This window comes from Herpailurus yagouaroundi, unplaced genomic scaffold, assembly GCF_014898765.1.
Source record: "Herpailurus yagouaroundi ecotype Mexico unplaced genomic scaffold, PumYag 67702, whole genome shotgun sequence".
Taxonomy (NCBI): domain Eukaryota; kingdom Metazoa; phylum Chordata; class Mammalia; order Carnivora; family Felidae; genus Herpailurus; species Herpailurus yagouaroundi.
The window spans coordinates 1,104,863-1,127,338 of record NW_024420501.1 but is presented as its reverse complement, the minus strand read 5'-3'; the positions used below and the strand labels follow the sequence as shown (position 1 = coordinate 1,127,338).

Here is a 22,476-nt window from a genome sequence, read left to right as displayed (position 1 = left end):
TCGGATTCTGTGTCTCCCATTCTCTCTGCCCCTCCCCTGCTTGTGCTCTCTCTCTTTCTCAAAAATAAATAAACATTAAAAGAAATTCTTTAAAAAAGAACCTCTGGACTAGCCTGCCTGCCTTCCTACTTTCCTTCATTATATGTAAGCAAACATAATTAAGTATAAAGAGAGGTGGGGAAATTTCTCTTCTGAAGGTCACTGAACCACACAATTGAAAAAATAACTTAAAAGGATCTGGAGAAATTAAAATATTTTTTTTTTCTACAACTCAATTGCGTGTAGCACAATTTGAAGGTAGAAAAACAGAGACGGGCCAAAAAGGGAGAGAACAATCACTTCGGTGTCTCTGTCTACTTTTGCCTCAGGTCAGAGAAAGTACTAACGCAATACGAGAAATGTCCCGGGTTCTTTCTAAGCTTCATAACCTTTTATCGTTAGGTCAGGGGATACATAAGAAAAAGACAATCTCACCACAGAATCTTGATGAGGCACTCCAAGACAAGCAGAGAAGCCCATTTTTCCCCTTGTCTTTTCCCTAATTGCAGTTCTAGCACATTCTACTCAATATAACCAATCTTTAAAGGGTCTTCCCACAGCCACGGTGGGCGCTAAATTCCAATACACATTAATTTAAGAATGTGCAGCACTGAGTAAACCATGCAGACGAAAGCTTTTCCTGAAGTTGGAATTAAGGCCGTGCGTTGCACGAAGGAATGAAGGGAAAGCTTGTTTGGAGAAGAGAGTCTTGAGGGTCGTGACTCCCTTCAGCCATGTTTGATTCAGTATTCATGAAGCACTCTCCCCGGGCCTGGCCCTTGCTGGCCAATGGGAAGGACAGACAAGGGCTCTCGTAGGGACTGATCTCAGGTGATGTCTACACACTCCTATCTCTACTTACATAGACAACACGTTAAATCCTTCTTCATTTGCATCCACATCTTGTGGATCACATCACCAAGACCTGCCAATTCCAACTACTTATGACCTTTGGAATCACCCCCTCCATCCGTCTGCCCAACTGCACAGCGACTGGGCCTCCAGCCACATCCTTTTCGTCTCTCATCTAGAAAACTCTCTCGGCTTGCCTCTACCTCCAATCTCTCTCTTTCTCTCTCTCTCTCTCCCTCTCAAATCTATCTTCTACCCTGTCAGAGTGACGGTGAGATTTCCAAAGCACAATTTTGATTACCATGCCTCTACTTAAAACCTTACATTGTTTCCCATAGCAGAAGCACTCAAACTCTTGAGTGTAGGAGAAACCTTTTAAGCTGTTAAAAATAAACATCAGCAAGGATTCTGATTCAGGGCTGTGCGATGGGCCATGGGCATCAGATATATTGGTTTTAAATAATTTTCACAAATGAATGGGATGCACACCCACATTTGAAAACGACGACTGGATATAAAAATTCCAACTCCTTAGGGTTGGCACATGAAGCCCTCCAGGACTGGGCCCTACCCTACTTCTTTAGGACCTGTTCTTGCCACTTGCCATCCCATGTCTTAAATTTCTTTTTTTTTTTTTAATGTTTATTTATTTTTGACAGAGAGAGAGAGAGAGAGAGAGAGCGAGAGCATGAGCAGGGGAGGATCAGAAAGAGAGGGAGACACAGAATCCGAAGCAGTCTCCAGGCTCTGAGCTGTCAGCATACAGCCCGACGCGGGGCTCGAACCCACAGACCGCGAGATCATGACCTGAGCCAAAGTCGGATGCTCAACCGACTGAGCCACCCAGGCGCCCCACCCATGTCTTACATTTCAAACTCCGGCAGCCCAAAGTTACCTATAGATCTCCACATACCATGCCTTGCTTAGCCTGTCAGTTCCCCCTTCACCCTGTTAAGACTCAGTCTTCCCTCAAGACTCCACTCTATCACTTTCTCCAGCAAAACTTTTTCTGATCTCCTTCGCTCCCCCCACCACCTATGCCTGAGCTGGGAGGCCCTGTTCGGGGCTTTCACAAAACCCTGGGCTTCACTCTACTAGGCTCCTCGCCACAATGCATGGAAATGATCTATTTGGAGGTCTTCTCTCTCCAGACTGTAGCCGTGAGGCTAGGGGTTAAGCCTTGCTCAGTTTTGTACCCCTAGTGCTTAGCATAGTGCTGAACACGTTGTAGGCAGACGACACTCGTTTGTTAAACTGAACCGTTTGAATGAACTGCATAGCAATGTAAGCTCCACGAGGGTAGAGATTTTTATCCCGTTATATAAAGTTTTGCTCACGGCTAAAGTCCCGGCCTCTAAGGACTGATGCACAGTAGGTATTCAATATATACTTCTTGAATGAATGGCAAGAATTTGGAGAGGGCATCACAGAGAAGGTACTCTAAAGCAGGACTCAGGGGCATTGGAGGATGGGAGACAGCTATTCGAGACAGAGCAAAAAGTACCCATAAAGGCCTGGAACAATTAAACCCCGGCAGTGTTACGGAACAGCGAGAACCATGGCAGAAGAATTGGGACATTACGGATGTATCATCAGAGAATGAAAGGAACATTGGGGAGCCTGGCTGGCTCAGTCAGAAGCACACACGACTCGATCTTGGGGTCGTGAGTTTGAGCCCCATGTTGGGAAGAGAGATTACTTAAAAATAAATAAATAAACTTTGAATATATTTTTCAAAAATTAAAAAAAAAAGTACAAATTAAGGGAACACCAAACACAGCATATAGGAGAAAAAGTAGGTGAGTGCCAAATAGGGAATGCCGAGTTAAGAAGTTTGGATTTGATCAGGCAGGCGCCTGGGAGCCAATGAAGGCACATAAGCCAGAGAATGAGACGACCAAACTTGTAGTTCATGACGACGACAATAATGATGATAATAATGCTAATAATGATGAGCATATCTGCTGTGTCCTAAATACTTACATGCTCAGCTCTGGGTTAAGTGCTTACATGTGTGATCAGATTGAGTTGAAGTCTCCGAGGTAAGTACCAGGATTTTCCCCACTCTGCGAGGAAAGAGAGGCTCAGACAGCCCGTTGACTTGCCTCACAACACCCAGCCAATAAGCAATACAGCTGGAGCTCAAAGCCAACCCTGTCCGATTGTTCCAGGTTAGGGAGATCAATACAGGTTGAGGTGACTATGAACTGCTTTGTGCAGAAAGACCTCGAAGAATAAGCACCAGTTGGACACAAAAAGCTTGGGGTGGAGGGAGTAGACATCAGTTCAGGTATGAGATGTCAGAGAATGTAAAATACACAATACGAGAACGCCAGAGAATGCAGATTCTGCTTCCCTCCGGGGAAAAGGAACGCTTCCCTTCCAAACTAGAGGAATACCGGCTACTAGGGGCCCAGAGCTGGAGGAGGCCAGCAACCACTTGCGCTGGGAAAAACAATGAGAGCCAGAAGTTTCCAATATCCTTGAGGATCGACGGGACTCTGTCCTGCTCATTTCTACAGCACTTAGCATTTAGGGCCATAAATGTAAGTTGAAATCAAAATGAGCTGGGACTGAAGAAGTAATGAAACTATTCCAGAGGAAAAACTAGAAGAATGTGCCTCTATTTTTTTGTTTTGTTTTGTTTTTTGTGCCTCTATTTTTTTGAAAGAAGGGTCGAAAGGGCATGGGAAACACTTGGGATACTCTGTTTTCATCATGGATTCCCAAGGGCGATATTGTATCGTCTTACGTGTGCCGATCAGCTCTCCTGATTAAGAGCAATCTACCTGGTCAAACAGAGGACCACAGAGAAGAGTCCGTGGGCATTCTTCCGTTGTTGGTTTGGCCTCCGCCCAAGGAGAGTCTCTCTCTTGAGGAGGACATGCAGAGTTGTATTTAAGAGAATGAGCTTTGGAGTCAGACCAACCTGGGTTTGACTGAATCATAGCTCCAACGTGTACTAGCTGAGTGACTTTGAACTAGTCACTTAATCTCTCTGGGTCTCAGTTTCCTCACCCATACAATGGGAGTTACATGACCTAACATGTCATGATAATTAGACAATTAGGTGAAAATTAAGTGAGATAAATATATGCAAACAGTTGGTACATAGTCAACTCAACAAAAAATAAATAGTCTCAGATCTGTGTTTCCGTATTCCCTATTAGCACATTGCCAAGCCCATAGAAGCTTAATAAATATTTGTTTGTCGGTTAACAATTAGCATTAATACGTCTTTATCTCTTTTTTTGATTTTTTGGCCTTTAGAGCCGAAAACTTTAATAAGGCAGAGACAACTTGGTGTCGTAAAACACAAAAGGCCCACTAGAGCTAACATTTGTGTGTTAAGGTAATTGGACTTTTCCTTCAGGATATTTCATCTTACACTGATAAACTATTACACAATAGAAACTCTCAAAACATATTGAGTGTCGTGAGGCTCTTTTAATGAATAGAAATATATTCAAAGCACGGACACTTAGTGAGAAAGCCACCAGAAAGGCACTCTGCACCTGGCTGACACTTCTTCTGGGTCTCAAACGCTCCTTGTACCACACTGGCTTCAACACCGCACAGTGATTGGTGGTTCGGAGTCTCAGATTCTAAACATAATCTTGATTCCTGAGACGATCAAAATTGTCTTTTGAAAACAGCATCAACTCCCAGGTAAAAGTGAGGTTCAGAAATAGTTCAACTCTAGACCAGGGTTTCTTAACGGTGGCACTGTTGGGCATTTGGGGCCAGATAATTCTTTGTGGTAGAGGGCTGGTCTGCACATAGTAGGATGGTTAGCAGAATCCCTGGCCCCCACCCACTAGATGTCACTACCAACCTCCCAGTCATGACAATCAAAAATGTCTCCAGGGGCACCTGGGTGGCTCAGTCGGTGAAGCATCCGACTTCGGCTCGGGTCATGATCTCGCAATCGGTGAGTTCAAGCCTCACGTCGGGCTCTGCGCTGACAGCTCAGAGCCTGGAGCCTGCTTCAGATTCTGTGTCTCCCTCGCTCTCTCACTGCCCCTCCCCCACTGGCTCTGTCTCCTTCTCTCTCTCTCTCTCTCTCTCAAAAATAAATAAACATTTTTAAAAAACAAAAAAAAAAAAGTCTCCAGATATTGCTAAATGTTCCCTAGGGGCAAATTCACCCCAGTTGAGAACCACTGCTCTCAATGGCTGAATAATAGATTGTGGCTAAATGAAAGCATTTTTCATTGCTTGCCTAAAATATACATCATCACATAAAATATTTCATTTACTACCCAATATCCATGGAAGCCAGGTTTACATTAGGCTATACATTATAATACAACATAGCGCTATAGACTTTTAGAGAAGGAATCCTAAGGTTAGATCTTAATTGGTTATTGTGATCTTCTGTCCTTCCCATCAATATAAAAATCTATTATTTCAATTCATTTTCTTAAGCCTTTAACTAATTTGGGGTGCCTGGCTGGCTCAGTCAGTAGACTGTGTGACTCTTGATCTCAGGGTCACGAGTTTGAGGCCCATGTTGGGTGTAGAGATTACTTAAATAAATACATTTTTAAAAAATAAATAAAGGGGCACCTGGGTGGCTCAGTCGGTTGAGGGCCTAAGTTCGGCTCAGGTCATAATCTCACAGTTCATGAGTTCAAGACCTACATCGGGCTCACTACTGTCAGCACGGAGACCACTTTGGATCCTCTGTCCCCCCTCCCTGCCCCTCCCCTGCTTGCATTCTCTCAAAAATAAATAAAACACTTTAAAAATTAAAATAATAGGGGCACCTGGGTGGCTCAGTCGGTTAAGCGTCCGACTTCAGCCGGGTCACGATCTCGCGGTCCGTGAGTTCGAGCCCCGTGTCGGGCTCTGGGCTGATGGCTCAGAGCCTGGAGCCTGCTTCCGATTCTGTGTCTCCCTCTCTCTCTGCCCCTCCCCCGTTCATGCTCTGTCTCTCTCTGTCTCAAAAATAAATAAACTTTAAAATAAAAAAATTAATTAATTAATTAATTAAAATTAAAATAATAGGGGCACCTGGGTGGCTCAGTCAGTTAAGCATCCGACTTCAGCTCAGGTCACGATCTCACGGTTTGTGAGTTTGAGCCCCACATCAGCTCAGGGCCTGGAGCCTGCTTCCGATTCTGTGTCTCCCTCCCTCTGCCCCCCTCCCTTGCTCACACTGTCTCTCTCTTTCTCAAAAACAAATAAACATGTTTAAAAAATTAACAGATAAATAACATAAAATAATAAATACATAAATAAATAAAAATAAAGGATTTGTAGCAACATGGAAATAGACTTAGTGTATAAAGAGTCTTCCCTAGAGTCACAATACTCAATATTAAAAGATGACAGCTGTGAAGTCCTAGCCTTCTGCTGTGATGACACAGATGAATCCAAATACCAAAGATAAAAGTGGTGATCGCAAGGAATAGCTTCGGATGAATGCATAATTATCCTAAATAAGTGTGAAACTCCTCAGCATTTTTTACCATGAGTGGACACTGCTACTTTCCAAGTTGCCATTAAAAAAAATCACTTTCAGGGGCGCCTGGGTGGCTCAGTCGGTTGAGCATCCGATTTCCGCTCGGGTCATGATCTCGTGGTTTGTGAGTTCAAGCCCCGGGTCGGGCTCTGTGCTGCCAGCCCGGAACCTGGAGCCTGCTTTGGAGTCTGTGTCTCCCTCTCTCTCTGCCCCTCCCCTGCTCACGCTCTGTCCCTCTCTCTCTCTGTCAAAAATAAATAAACATTAGAAACAAATTTTTTTAATAAAAAATTCACTTTCAGAAGCATGTGTCTACAGCAAGAAAGAGTAATCAGCAATTAATAACCGTACTCTTGTGTACATCTATATTCTCAAGACTAATGATTTAATTGAGGATGCCTTCCTCAAAAGTGAAACAACATGAACATAGACAATAAGACCTGCTTCCTGCCGTGAACCTCCAAATACAATGATAATGAAAAAATAAAAGCAATTCAACAGGAAAAAACTATATGATGATGAAATGTAAGGAGATGCCATTTACAGGTCTGTGAGCAGACAGGGATTCTTAAAAAACAATTCTAGAAAATAGACATCAAAAACACACTTCATAATTTTACTAATGTTTTTTCTGATACGAACAATAACCAGAATTTACCTGGGAGGTTTCTCATACCTATGATGTAATTTTTAAAAAAGATACGGAAACATCACGCCATAATGGTATCTCCTCTCTTTCACACTCTACACAAGTCAAGAAGAAACATGTGCTTTGCACAATGAAGGATACAAAATAGGCATAAGACATAGTCCCTGTTCTCAAGGAGATTCCAATTCCGTGCTCAAACAGTCTGGAGGAGGCTTAGAAAATACACTGAGTAGGCAGAACAGGGGCCCAACCCCCAAGGTCAGTTTACCCTTGATAGACAAGGACATACGTCACTATTAAAGTTTTCTAATTAGAAGAATGACGGGCGCCTGGGTGGCTCAGTCGGTTGAGTGTCCGGCTTCAGCTCAGGTCGTGATCTCACGGTTCATGAGTTCAAGCCCCTCATCAGGCTCTCTGCTGTCAGCACGGAGCCTGCTTCAGATCCTCTGTCTCCCTCTCTCTCTGCCCCTCCCCTGGTCGCTCTTTCTCTCTCTCTCTCAAAAATAAACATTTAATTAGAAGAATGATACAATCACATTAGTCCCTTGTTTAAACTCCCTGAAGTTCCTATGGCTCCTCTAATAAGATCTAAATTCTTTAATATAGTTTCTAAGACCCTTGTAAGATCTGACCCCTCCTTACCTCTCTAACATCACTATTGTCTCCCAGAGCCCCCCTCCCTCTAATGCCATCCTAAGCTTCTCTGTGTTCTTTGAAGATGTCAAATTCCTTCCTATGTCAAGACTTCTGAACACACTGTCACCTCTGCTTGGAACAGTTGACCACCCACCTCTTCTTTAACATCATTTCTTTCATGAAGCTCATCCAACTAATAATTGCTTGTCTCCCTGCATTAGAATATAAGGTCCACAAAAACATGGGACCCCTATGTCTTCTTCACCCCTATGTCCCCAGCACCCGGCATAGTGTCTTGTGCAGTGTAAGCATTCTATAAATATGTGTTGACATATTAAAATTAATCTTGGACCGAATTGCATTGATATAATGAAAAAAAAAAACGACAGAAGTTCACCATCAGGTAGTGTGCGGAGTGGGCTAGAAAGAAGAGACTTGGGTCCAGCCAACTGAATAGGAGGCTGTCGGAGCAATTCTGGCATCAGGGAACAAAGGCCTCGACCAAGACCAAAAGCAAGAGTTGGGCAGAATGAACAAAGATAAGAAACTTCCGAAGAAGCACGACTAGGGAAGTTTAATCGGCCATCGGGCACGAAAGGGCCATGTTAAGAATTCCTGACTCGGGAGCTGTCGGCATCGAGCAGGTAAACAAAGCCACAGGACCGAACGGGCTCCGCCAGGGAGGCGGTACAAAGAGGAGACTGAAATGCTGAAGACCGAAGCTTGGATAAAGGCTAGAGGTAGGTGACAGGATAGGGGAAGGGAAGCAAAAGAAAGCCCAGAGGGGCACAGGGAACATGACTCAAATCACACTGAGAGACTTCCACAGAATAGGTGTTGGGGAGTGAGCTGCAGAATTCGGGGGGAGGGTGACAGACGACACCGCAAACGGTGGAGCCAACCAATGGGAGAAGATTTCTGCCCGCAGTGTGACCATCCGGGATTCCACCCACCTTCGGAAAGAAGCTGTTGTAATACGAGGCTTCCAGAAAAAAAGCAACCGGAGTCAAAGTGCTAGGTAATGAAGAAAACAGAAGCCTGAAATTACCGTGCTCAACACAGCCAACTCCATATCACCCAAATATAAAAGCCAGTCAGTCCCTGGGAGAGAAATCCAAAACAGAAGACATGAGGGGTGTAGAATGTCCAGTGGCTGAGAGACGAGAGGAAGTCTGCACAGCCTTCTGTGTACCGAGGAGTTGAGACCGGCAGCTCATGGGTAATACGGTATCAAAAAGGAGCCGCCACCGAGATGCCTTGGTTTCTCCGGTGACATTTACACCTGTCTCAGGGCTTTGATTTCTTTTTAAGTTTATTTCTTTTTACAGAGAGAGAGAGTGCACACGCACACAGGAGAGAGGCAGAGAGAGAGAGAGAGAGAGAGAGAGAGAGAGAGAGAATCCCAAGCAGGCTCCAGGCTATCAGCACAGAGCCTGTCATGGGGCTCGATCCCATGAACTGTGAGATCGCGACCTGAGCCGAAACCAAGAATTGGACACTTAACCAACTGAGCCACCCAGGCGCCTCCTCGGCTTGGATTTCTGACAAGTTTCCACTGTGGATTTTTACACATTTGTTGAACCTGAGACTTAAAATCCGAGACAGTAACTTAAAATTTGTCAAAATGACCTGTGACTTGAGCTAAAACTAGAACTTAAAAATGAAGAAAAAGTATGGGGTGCCCGGATGGCTCAGTCGGTTGACGAGCATCCGACCGGCTCAGGTCATGATCTCACAGTTTGTGAGTTCCAGTCCCACATCGGGCTTGCTGCTGTCAGCATGGAGCCTGCTTTGGATCCTCTGTCCCCCTCTCCCTCTGCCCCTCCCCCGCTTGTGCGCGCGCGCCCTCTCTCTCTCTCTCTCTCTCTCAAAAATAAGTACAACATTTTTTTTTTTTTAAGTGAAGCAGGTAGATGGGTGCCTGGTTGGCTCAGTCATAAGAGCATGCAACTCTTTTTTAACTTTTTAATGTTTATTCACTTTTGAGAGAGAGAGACAGAGCGCAAGTGGGGGAGGGGGAGGGACAGAGAGAGGGAAACACAGAATCCGAAGCAGGCTCGGGGCTCCGAGCTGTCAGTATAGTGGACACACTGATGATTAGAACCCACAAACCATGAGATCATAACCTGAGACGAAGTCAGAAACCCAACTGACTGAGCCACCCAGGCGCCCCAAGAGCTTGTGACGCTTGACCTCGGGGTTGTGAGTTCAAGCCCCACATTGGGTATCGAGATTACTTAAAAATAACATCTAAAAAAAGAAAATATAAAATAATAAACTCTTTTTTTTAAAAACGTGAGGCAGGGGCGCCTGCGTGGCGCAGTCGGTTAAGCGTCCGACTTCAGCCAGGTCACGATCTCGCGGTCTGTGAGTTCGAGCCCCGCGTCATGGCTCAGAGCCTGGACCCTGTTTCCGATTCTGTGTCTCCCTCCCTCTCTGCCCCTTCCCCGTTCATGCTCTGTCTCTCTCTGTCCCAAAAATAAATAAACGTTGAAAAAAAAATTTAAAAAAAAAAAAAAAAAAAACGTGAGGCAGATAGAGATGGAACACTGCCTCACTTGTACTGAAAAGGGTTCCAAGCTCTCTGACCTCATAATTTCCTTAACCGGATCATTTTATAAACCACTCCATTTTGTCACATACTTCAACAAGCCTTCATCTACAGAAAGGCTGCTGTCACATCTTGAACCCAAATAACAACCCCAAATGAGTAATCCTGGGGAGTATACATCTTGTACCTCACATCTAATTGCTTATATGGCCACACATTTGCTTCATCTACTTTTGCTAATTTAAAAGTTATTCAAGTCAGTTCATTTTTATGCTTGGAGGCTATTCAAAGGTGATTACACATAACCCTTTATGTGCTTTGGAACACATCCCTACTGTTTAGAAACATTCACAAGGGACAATCTTGAAGCTAAGTACATCAGGTCCCTCCGGTTCCCCAGGCTTTACAATCTTTTATCCCCAAGGCATAAAAATGAACATGATGACTTTGTTCCCTATTCCTCCCATTAGTCGTTAATTGATGCTTATCACATTATGGCTATCTCCAAGTCTCTTCAGAGAGTATGAAATGCATGAAGTCATTCTGTGGTTACCTGTGAAAAGGAAGAAAATCAGGACCATGACCATTGTGTACCCAAAATACAACACGGCGCTTGCCGTGCCTGTGATTTGAAGTTTGGTGAAGTAATGAACTGTATATATCAGAAGATAAACAGCTGTAAAACTGCTAGTGAAAAAGGCTCTCCACCACCAGTGATAATCCTGCAAAAAGAAGTAGAAAAAATTCACTTTAGGTGAAACCTAACTCTAAACGGGTTAGCAATTATTGTGATAACAAACCACATGAAACAGGCTCCATTAGATTATGGATTAGAAGAAATCCAAGGGGAAGTTTTATAAGAAACCGTCAGACTAATGTACGTTCTGCTTGGGGTGCCTTAACATTGATAAACTCCCTGTTTCCAGGGGGACCACGTGTGCCCTCGGGGACCGTACTTGTAATGCACGCATCCTTTCTCTCATGACACTGCCTCAGCCTTGGAAGGCTTTCGGGTCAGCTTCAATTTACTGGCAGGAGCTGGGCCTGAATTGATGTTTCGGGCCAGGTAGACAAAGGTTAGTACAGAAACTGCATATAGAGCTTTATGGTGAATGGGATTTGTCTCACCCAGCTGAATTTAGGACCCATGGGGGCATGACTGAGGTCAATACACAGGTTTGCCTCACCCTTCCCCATGGCTCCAACTGATGCTCATTTTACTGTAAAGGCACTGTGTTCAAGGGCCAAGGGAACCTACAGTGCAGAAAAGAGTTAACATAGCAGGTCTGAAGTTGCTATCTTTAGAAGGGCCTGCTTGCAAGGTTGGCCCTTGGCTTATATCTGAGAATTCGGCATTTAATCATCCCCTGACTGATAAGACGTGTTGGCTATACCTAGGCCGTACAAACAGTGTGATTTATGGCGAACACATGCTTTCCTTTTGGGGGTCTGGAATTGTTGTAATTGCTAGGCAGAGGGTGCCTATGTGACCAGCTCCCAGTAAAAACCTTGGATGTGAAGTCTCTAATGGGCTTCCCTGGGCAGAAACATTGCACATATATGACTATATTTTTCATCGCTGAAAAAGGGAACGTAATTGGTGTGTCCCCTCATGGAAAAAAAAAAAGCACAGAAGACTAGACGTGGATTTCTCCAGGTTCCACCTGTGTCTTTTCCCCTTGCTGATCCTGTTGTGTGTCCTCTGGCTATATTAAGCCCTAGCCAGGCGTACATCTGTGTGCTGAGTCCCCCGAGTCTTTCCAGTGAACCACCAGACATGTGGGTGGTCTTGGGGGCCTTCAAAACACTTCTAAGAAACAGAAATATACACATCATCTGCCTGTGAGTATATACTTCATGCACGATTGTTGCGGGTTTTCTGTGACAAAAAATACACCGTAGAACTGAGAAGCTGAGTATAATATATACAAAATTCTAATTTTTTCACCCTTATACTTGTAGCTCAAGAAGAAAATGCTCTAAGAACATCATGTATATGATCCTCATTCCCAAAACTCTCTATTGTTCCGTTTAGAGAGTCACATTTAACTACCAAAACAAGAGGGATTTAGGGGATTTAAGAAAATAATGTTCACTACCACCTTAGTTACCCAGAAGGACATCAGAAACAAAGTGGGGGTACAGTGGAGTAAACAAAACTACTTCTGCCCATGGTAACCAAAAGTAAGAGAAAAGGCCTTTAGCAGCAATCCCAAACCCATAAAATGCAATCCTGGCCGAAGCTGTGAAAACTTTAATTGTCAGAAAAAAAAAACAACAAAACACCAATTGAGCCAGATCTTTTGTATGTCTAAATATCAAATCCGTTCCCTGCTTTTTTTCTATGTTAACTGAATATTATGCAGCAATTATAGTAACTAGCCGGAGAGAAATTGCTTTCTGTTTAGCTTTTCCATCAAAGTAGCATTAACTTTCCATCAAAGCTGCATCAAAATCAACATGTGTCATCAGGAAAACACAGTATGAAACTGATCCCAAGTTGTAGAAACCAGGTAGTTAACATGTGCTTCAATTCCTTTCTCAACAGAGGTTTCCACTTCCAATAGTGCAAGTTTGGGAAGGAGAAGATGCATTCGTTTCTTAGGTCTTTACCTCAGCACACAAGTAGAAATAACACAGCAGAACCGAAGCTTCTGAGCAGGTAATCAGGAGAATTATAAAGACCAAGAAAAGGAAGCCAAACATGAAGTACATTTGATGAGACCTGAAAATAAAAATGATAGCCTTAAAATTAACTTCACAATACACAGAAAGACCATTCCAAATGAATACAAGAGACGGTCACGTTTGTCTAACCTGAGAGATTCACTCCAGACCTTCATCGATCCATCCAACATCCAAAAACCATTCCCTGACCGACCAATGTGGCTGCAGAGTTTGGCCTGATCTCCTCCAGTACGAATCCGTGTTCCCACGTACCCCTATTTCTCTGCTCGTGCAATTCAGTTTTCACTAAAGAACCATCAGTATCTCTATCATTTCCTTCATGCACATTTTATGGTTGTTTTGTTTTTTTAGAGAGAGAGAGAAAGCAAGCGGTGGAGAGGGGCAGAGGGAGAGAGAGACAGAATCATAAGCAGGCTTAGCCTGACACAGGGCTCGATCGCACGACCCTGCGATCATGACCTGATCCAAAATCAAGAGTCGGACGCTTAACGGACTGAGCCCCGCAGGCGCCCCTCTTCACGCACACTTTAAGCCATGCTTTCTTTTTAGCAATGGAAGGTTATAAATGCCATAAATATCAGCAAATACATTATACAACAACAACAAAAAAAAACCCACAGAGCCAGGGGCACCTGGGTAGCTCAGTCAGTTGGGTATCTGACTTCGGCTCAGGAAATGATCTTGCAGTCCATGGGTTCGAGGCCCGCAACGGGCTCTTTGCTGACAGCTCAGAGCCTGGAGCCTGCTTCATATTCTGTGTCTCCTTCTCTCTCTGCCCTTTCCCTGCTCGCTTGCTCTCTGCCTGCCTCTCTCTCTCTCTCTCTCTCTCGAAGATAAATAAGCGTCAAAAAATTTTTTAAATCTCGTGTACAGTATATACCTGGCTGCAAGGACGAAGAATGGGGGTTGGGGAGCATCATGTATATAGATAATAAGTATATACAATGTTGTACACAGCAAGCACCCTCTTTTTCATTGAAACAAAAGTTAACTTGTCCAAAGAAGCTTTTAGTTTTCACTTTAAAATTATCCCATCAAAAACATCTGGAAAATACAGTTACATAATCTATTTTGCAGCATGTTAAATATTTCGTTGCTGACAAGGTAACAGATTTTACTGCTTATCTTTTAAACCAATTTGCCACAATGCTGTTTAAAAAGTGAGCAATTAATGTGCATGATTAAACCTCACTTTTGAGGACTTGAAAGCTTCGTCTGAAAGATTGCTTTGGGATGAAAGTGTTAGAAATACACACAGCTGGCTACTCCATTTGATTTTATGGGGCCTTTGCCCCATCTCCAAAACTCCCTCTGCAGCGACACCCCACTTGCCCAGCTCCTGAAACCAGAATGCAGTCAAGAATCAGGAATTAAGGAAAAAGGGACTGGGAGAAACTGGAGTCCCGGACCTGGAGCTTTGCAAGTAAAAACTGTCACACTTTGGAAAGCCTGGGTTCTCACCTTACGTGCGTTTCTGTCTTGGTTACCAGAATTCTTAAAAAAAATTTTTTTTAATATGTATTTATTTTTGAGAGAGACAGAGACAGAGCATGAACAGGAGAGGGCAGAGAGAAAGGGAAAGACAGAACCCAAAGCAGGCTCCAGGCTCTGAGCTGTCAGCACAGAGCCCGTCGTGGGGCTCAAACCCACGGACCGTGAGATCATGACCTGAACCGAAGTCGGTCACTCAACAGCCTGAGCCACCCAGGCGCCCCTTGGTTATCAGAATTCTTTTTTTAGAGATTTTTTTTAATGTTTATTTATTTTTGAGAGAGAGAGAGAGAGAGAGAGAGACAGAGCGTGAGCGGGGCAGAGAGAGAGGGAGACAGAATCCGAAGCAGGCTCCAGACCCTGAGTTGTCAGCACAGAGCCCGATGTGGGGCTCGAACTCGTGAACCGCGAGATCGTGACCTGAGCCGAAGTCGGACGCTTAACCGACTGAGCCACCCAGGAGCCCCGGCTATCAGAATTCTTAAACCCCAACAGATTCAAAGCAGCAGATAAAACGAGGAAAGCTGTGAGGAAAGAGCAGGCATCCTGACACCAGAACTAACAGTTGACAGAAAGGAGAGCCGAAAAACATGACTTACAGCTCCAAGTAAGTGTTTGAAGCTGTAAGTCTTCAAAGTATTTTTAGCAGAGGAACTCTGAACTCTTGCACGGAAGGTCGGTATGGAAAAGAGATACACATCACGGCTGCCTCTTCCGGTCTTTAGGTGCCTCCTTCCAAGGGACACCCCCCCCCCGCCCCACCCCCTGCAAAGGCTCGGAGAAGTGTGGTGTGAGCCAACTTTGTAAGTCATGTGGAAAGGCTTAAAGACAGGTTACTGCTTTTAAAAAAGGAAACCTGCGTAGAAATTTCCATCAAAAACTGTCTTTAAAAACTTGTGAATTAAGTCTCAGTTCCCTAGGAAGTCCCCCCCCACCCCAGGGGTCAGAGGGCTATTTCCTGGATAAAACCAGAGGCAAATGAAGTTTTGCCATACCCAGACTCTAACCTCCTTGAAATACAGGAAACTTCGTTTATCAACAATTAAGATGTTTTGAGGTTGTGACGATACCGCACTCACCAAATACTGTTCAGAATGAGAAAGAGTTGAATGAAAACACAGCCAAAAGGTAAAATGCCACCGATCATGATGCCAAACAGTGGTTTCGTAAAAAAACTCTGCCGAGGAATGTGACGGGGAATCTGGTTCGTGCAAACTGGAAACCTAAACTGCTCAAAGAGAAATCAAGTGAAAATCAGAATGACATGAAATTGAAGTGAATTTATAGACATATAATCACAAGACAGAATCCTGAATCGGAACTGGACGCAGAACAGTCATGTGGGCAGAGGCTAGACCGACACTGTGCTAGAGAAAGATAATGCAAGCCACGTAGGCAGTTTTAAATGTTTTAGAAGCCGCATTTTAAAGCGTAAAAAGAAACAGGCGGAATTAATCTGTGAATCCATTTCATCGGATCTAACAAATGTTCTCAGTTGCGTGTGTCATTGCTGTAAGAAGGACTCAGTAGGGGCACCTGGGAGGCTCAGTCTTTTCAACGCTCGCTCTCTCTCTCTCTCTCTCTCAAAAATAAATACACATTTGGCCGCTGTTGTTCTGTCTGCAATCCACTGTGGATTTTCCACTTCCTCACAGCACATCCCAGTTTGCAAGTAGCCACATTTCAGGCCCTCAAAAATCACACGTGGCCAGTGGCCACCACACGAGAAAGCACACAGCTAGGCAACGAGGATGTTTATCATTTCCTGTCAGTTTCGAGGGAGAGACCGGACAAGATTTAGTGGTGCCTATTCCAATATGAACGAATACATGTCAAAAAGTCGTCTCAGAATTTGTCTCACGCATTTCCCTTAAAATCTCTCGGTAGTTTTCAGACATTTTTTCCTTTTTTCTGCTCTGTGCGGACCTCCAGCTTCCGTTTTGTGTTGTCTGATTTCTCCCTTTGCGCACAGTGTGCAAACTCACACTATGTCTTTATACATTCCTTTTGCAGAGTAGTCTTTTCAGTGTCCTGCTCCTTTGCCCTGTATGTAGAATAAGCTAACTTCAAATCTATAAACTCAACAGTTCCATTTTCAGACTGTACCTTAGCTTTCTTCCCCCGCTGTCTACTTTTCTGACTCGGTTAAAGTCAGCCTTCCTACTACTATATACCCTTTTAATTTTCTCCAACAGAGACAGAAATTTAAACAACCTATAAAGTGGGGAGTACTTTAAATAACATCTTTTAAAGGGTTACTGTGTTCCATTTTTGTTAATTTTTAAATGTTTTATTCTGGAATGATTATCCCAGGATGCCTGGCTGGCTCAGTCAGAAGAATGTGTGACTCTCGATCCTGGGGTTGTGAGTTCGAGCCCCATGCTGGGTATATAGATTACTTAAAAATAAAATATTTTTAAAAAGGAGTATTCTAGGAGCGCTGGGGTGGCTCAGTCAGTTAGGCGTCCAACTTCGGCTAAGGTCATGACCTCACGGTCTGTGGTTCAAGCCCTGTGTCAGGCTCTGTGCTGACAGCTCAGAGCCTGGAGCCTGCTTCGGATTCTGTGTCTCCCTCTCTCTCTGCCCCTCCCCTGCTCATGCTCGCTCTCTCTCTCTCTCTCTCTCTCTCTCTCAAAAATAAATAAACATTTAAATAAATGAAGAAATAAATAAATAGGATTATTCTTCGTAGTTTTCTCCAATGGTACATTTCACATTCCATGTACAGTAATATACACGTTGAGGTATTATTTCAGACATCAGTCAATGGTCAAAAGCAGTATTTTAGAAATTTACCTTTTTCTTGGCTCCAAAGTACGCACCCACAAATGTTAGGGGTACTGAAATTCCACACCACATTGCAAGAATCCCTATCAGAGTACCGAAGGAGATGGCAGCCGATGAACCTTCCACCCAAAGAATCACGTTCATAAAAAAGAGGTCGGCAAAGACGACACTGGGGAGAAAAAGAGTGATCAGGAAGCAATATGCTTTCGTGAAAATGTTAAACTCATACTTGAGGTGAATATCAGAACGTTCTTTTGGTGAGAAGGATAGAATAAATTATAAGGCTATACCCTAAAAGAATAGTAAACCTCACTGTGGGAAACCAGTCATTGAGCTGGGACTTAAACCCAATACCATATAATAAGATAGCAGTTCATTATAGGACATCATTTCCACATCCTACTCATCTTTGCACCCCTAGAGTCCAGCAGAAAATAAATGAGATGGGGAGTAATATGCCACGGAAAAACTCAATATGCAATAGAGTGAACACAATAAAGACGATGCATAGACTAGGGGCGCCTGGGTGGCTCAGTCGGTTAAGCGTCCGACTCTTGGTTTCGACTCAGGTCACGATCTCATCTCGCGGTTCGTGGGATGGAGTCCGGCATCAGGCTCTGCGCTGACGGTGCGGAGCCTGCTTGGGATTCTCTCTGTCCCTCACCCGTTTGCGTGCTCTCTCTCAAAATAAATAAATAAATAAACTTAAAAAAAAAGAAAATGCATAATAAAAACAGATTTTTTTTTAATTTTGTTGTTATTATTTGAGAGAGAGAGACAAAGAACGTGGGGGGGGGGCAGAGAGAAAGAGAGGGAGAGAGAGAATCCCAAGCAGGCTCCGAGCTGCCTGTGCAGAGCCCGATGTAGGACTTGAGCTCACGAAACCCGCTAGATCACGACCTGAGCAGAAATCAAGGGTCGAACATTTAACCAACCGAGCCACTCAGGCGCCCCTAAAGACAGATTTTAGAATCCTGGACTGAAATAGGCTACAAGCCTCAAGTCCAATAAATGTTCACTTAAAGCAAGAGCTTTAAGTCAATCGCTCAAAATCAACAGGCCAGCTGCTGAATCTACTGGATAAATCACCAGGCAAGCCCAGTTGTCGTGCCCCTGTTTGTCCCAGACAAGTTGGCTCAGTGCTACAGGTGAGTATGGGCAACCATATGGATGTGAGTGTTTCTGAAAGCCTAAAACATGAGGTTGAAAAGGTGGGCGGAGGCTAGATTGTGGAAGGCTTTGAATGGCAGGGTAAGGAATGTGGACGTCCAGAAGCGGCCGGAGGGTTTTTACGCTCAAAGCTGTGAGGTACATAATACAGTCTTCCCGGCAGATGAGTCCACAGCGTGGCAAAGGACAGACCTAAAGGAAGAGAAACTAGAGACCAGGAGACTAGATAAAAAGTGGTAAGAAACAGTATAATGTGGTGATGGTTAAAACCTAAGTGATGGATATGAAACACATGAAGAATTAAGAGGTTTGGTCAAAGATGGTACATGGAAATCACACCTTTGGCTCTGCTCCCTCCTCAAAACTCTGATAAAATTATGGTAAAAGAACTTTAAAAGGGTATGAATACACAAGGGTGGGGGACACAGGAGAGAAGCAACCCATTTTGTAAACCAGACAGCAGAAGGACAAGGAGTAACTGAGTTAGTAGAACAGGGAGACCTGGGATCCCGAGTCGTCCGTAGGGAAAGCTGAGAGGCAACTCCGCTGACACCAAGGAGCTCCAACAAAGGCTCAGGGATTTGTAGCGCCGGGTTCCTCTGGAAGTGGGAGGGAAGGAGTGGCTAAAACCAGGACTGGTTGGAAGTCAGCCTAAGACACTGACAGGGTTGCCGGCTCCCTCCCGACTCTGCAGAGCCAAGGAACTTCCCTTCCTGACCCCAGCAGAAGACTGGAGGTCTAGTCTCTCAGAGAAGGTCCCTGAAGCTCAGAAGAAAATTTTAAAAAGGAAAATCTGTGACTGACATCCTCGGAGAGATTAGAGGAGGCACTGCAACCATGAAGCAAGAGGAATTAGAAATATGACAAGGAGAATTAAAACCTCAGTAAAAGGGTTGGGATATAAAGCTAATGATAGGTCTTAGAAAGCAGCATTAGGGGTGCCTGGGTAGCTCAGCTGGTTAAGCGTCCGACTCTTGGTAACGGCTCAGGTCATGATCTCAAGGCTCGTGGGTTGAGTCCCACGTCAGAAGGAGGATAAGGGGGGGGGGGAAGAGAAGAAGAAATGAAGACGCCCTAAGTGCCCATCGAAGGATGAGTGGATAAAGAAGGTGTGGTGCACATATACATTAGCATATTATTCGGCCTAAAAAGTGAGGAAATCCTACCATTTGCCACAACATGGATGGACCTTGAAGGCATTATGTTGACTGAAATAAGTCAGAGAAAGACAAACACCGTATGATCTTCCTTACACGTGGAATCTAAAACGCAAACAAAAGCAAACCAAACTCCTAGAAGAAGAAAATCACACTGTGGTTTCTGGGGCCAGGGTGGAGGCACGGATTGGGGGAAGGTGGTCAAACTTCCAGTTAGAAGATAAGTACGTCCTGGGGACGTGATGTACAACGTGATGACTACAGCTAACACGGCCGTGTGACAGGGAAGCTAAGAGAGTAAATCCTCAAGAGTTCTCATCATCACAAGGAGAGATTTGTTTTCCTTTTTTTCCCTTTTTCTTTGTATTGTATCTACGTGAGATGACGGACGTGAGACGAACCCTTTGTGGGACTCATTTCACAATATATGTAAATTGAACTGCGATGTATGTAGACTGTTTCTCAACAAAACTGGAGGAAAAAGAAAAAAAACTGAACAGAAGAAAAAAACGAAAGAAAGGAAAATTAGATGGACAACCCAGGCACGTGCAAAATAGGAGTTACTTGAATAGACAGAGTTCTTTTTTAATTTTTTTTTTAATGTTTATTCTCGAGAGAGACAGAGACAGAGACAGAGACAGAGTGTGAGTGGGGGAGGGTCAGAGAGAGAGGGAGACACAGAATCGGAAGCGGGCTCCAGGCTGTCAGCACAGAGCCTGATGCGGGGCTCGAACTCACATACCGTGAGGTCATGATCCGAGCCGAAGTCGGACGCTTAACTGACTGAGCCACCCAGGCGCCCCTAGACAGAGTTCTTAATGTCTTTTAGGGATATTAAATAATTCCTCAAGGTCAGCCAGCTGATAAGAGGCAGAGCTAGGATTCGAATTCACGTGTGTGTGTGATTCTTTAAGGGCAAGCTGTTTCCATCTCACTATGCTATACTAAAGCCTCTATGGTGGGGACCTCCCCCCACCACCAATCGGGTGTATCTTCTCTTCCCCCAGACATTTAGTCAAAGACCAGAGAGAGGGAACATGGTAACATCCACATTATGAGGCACCAGGTAAGGCTTTGAGGTCTCCCGTCGAGGGAATCTCTGGTTTAGTCCTGTAGTTGGAAGTTCTCTCAAGGTCCATTCCAATTCTAGGATTTAATGCTGCCTTCCAATTTCTGATTCGGGATCATTTTTTTTTTTTTTTTTTTTTGGATGTTCCTCATCTCTCATGATAAACCGACTTCAGCCATTTGCTCCTTCATTTTACTGTTTCTGCCTCACCTCCCCCCCGCCACCTTGTGTGTGCGATCTCTTCTGCGTACTAAATCTTTGTCGGTAGGGATGTTGTGCTTTTTCAAGGCTCATACTTTGCCCCTGCTGGAGCTGTGGTTTTGAACCCTTTCAAACAACAACAAATACAACCACAGTAAACCTCCACCTTAGGTCTCATTGGTTTCTGGCATCTTAATAAGGGAGGCTGGTTTCCCATGATTTAACCATACTTCTTCAAATGTTTCTTAATACCTTTCTGCTCTAATGAATTTGTTTAGCCACAGTATTCCTCTGCCAAATTTCCTAGCTTTTGAGAGATTCATTTCAGCCGTTATCATTCCATGGCCAGAAAAAATTACTTCTCACTTGACAAATCATAACCTCCCTTCTTATACATAAACTCAATTAACCTGTCTCAACGATTTCCCTTTTGAAAGTACACTCTAGAATGTTAATATGTGTTTAACAATTCTGTAACTGCCCTTCAGTTTCAAGTTTTTATATTCTAAATAGTTCTTCCTTTGTTGGTCTCTAATTATTTCTAGACCTTTTCATGGAATCTTAAACAGCAAAACTCAAAGGAAACTTGAGAGGTCATCTGGGTTCATCTCCTACCTGAAACATTTATTCACACACTCATCAAACATTTATTGAGTACCTATGTGTTAGGCCCTGGTGTTCAAAGATAAATAAAAATCTTTGCTCTGCAAAGCTCAGTCTAGTGGGGGACAGAGATAAACAAATAAATTACAACACGACACGGAAAATGCTACGGCAGATGATAAACACAGAGCAGTAGGAACACAGAAGAAAAGAGTGGCCAAAAATACTTTATAGCTCACAAAACAATTTCACAATCCATTAGTTCATTTATTTCTCTGAACGACTCTGTGACACAGGCATCACAGGCAAGGAAATGGACAATCAGGAAGGGGATAGGACTTCCCCAAAGTCACTTAGCTAATACTGACTGCCTAATATTAAGTGCTGGAATTCAGACTTGCTTCTTCTAATTGTTAAGTTTGGGTGCATGACCATCAAACTATGCTGCCTCTTCTTTTTCCTTCCTACCACTTTTGGGGTTACATGAAGGAAACGTATGTGGTTTAATAATCTTACTTTCTTCCATTTCTTCTAGGGAGCATAAGTGTTCATTAGTCTAAATGCTTCTCCTCTTAGATGTAAAGCCTCATTTTTTTTTTAAATAATAAATTTGAAGCCAGTTCTACACTGCCCATTTATGGCACTGGATCAGCTACTCACACATTTATATGCTGCGAGGCGCTGAACTTCTCTTTCAACCTACTACTTTGTAAGAAATAAGAATGCCAGTACCTTACGATTTTCTCTCCCATCGACCTAAGAGGGCCCCTAAACCACTTGAGGGAAATCTATCCTTTGTATCATGCCTGTTTACTGCTTTAAAACTGCATTCAGGGGTGCCTGGGTGGCTCAGTCAGTTGAGCGTCCGACTCCTGATTTCGGCTCAGGTCATGATCCCAGGGTCATGGGATCGAGCCCCTCATTGGGCTCTCCACCGAGTGTGGAGCCTGCTTAAGATGCTCTCTCTCCCCCCTTCTGTCCCTCTCCCCCACTCACACTCTCTCTCTAAAATACAATTTAAAAAATTTAAAAATGTTTAATTGCATTTAGTTCTACTAACAGAACTAGGAAACTGAATCTGTTTTGCACTTTTTTTTTTTAATTTTTTTTTTCAAC

The 22,476-nt window shown here is 43.8% G+C and overlaps 1 protein-coding gene across 2 annotated transcripts in view; it reads right to left on the bottom strand.

Annotated features, from left to right (window-relative positions):
* The window catches only part of LOC121025797 (transmembrane 9 superfamily member 2-like), an 89,368-nt gene that overhangs the window by 3,522 nt on the left and 63,370 nt on the right, over positions 1-22,476 (bottom strand). For both annotated transcript variants that reach the window (XM_040468534.1, XM_040468533.1), the window contains exons 13-16: positions 17,170-17,329; positions 15,453-15,601; positions 12,808-12,919; positions 10,748-10,916 (exon numbers count right to left, since the gene is read on the bottom strand). In XM_040468534.1, the coding sequence (XP_040324468.1) occupies positions 10,748-10,916; positions 12,808-12,919; positions 15,453-15,601; positions 17,170-17,329 (590 nt within the window). The remainder of the gene's footprint in view (positions 1-10,747; positions 10,917-12,807; positions 12,920-15,452; positions 15,602-17,169; positions 17,330-22,476) is intronic.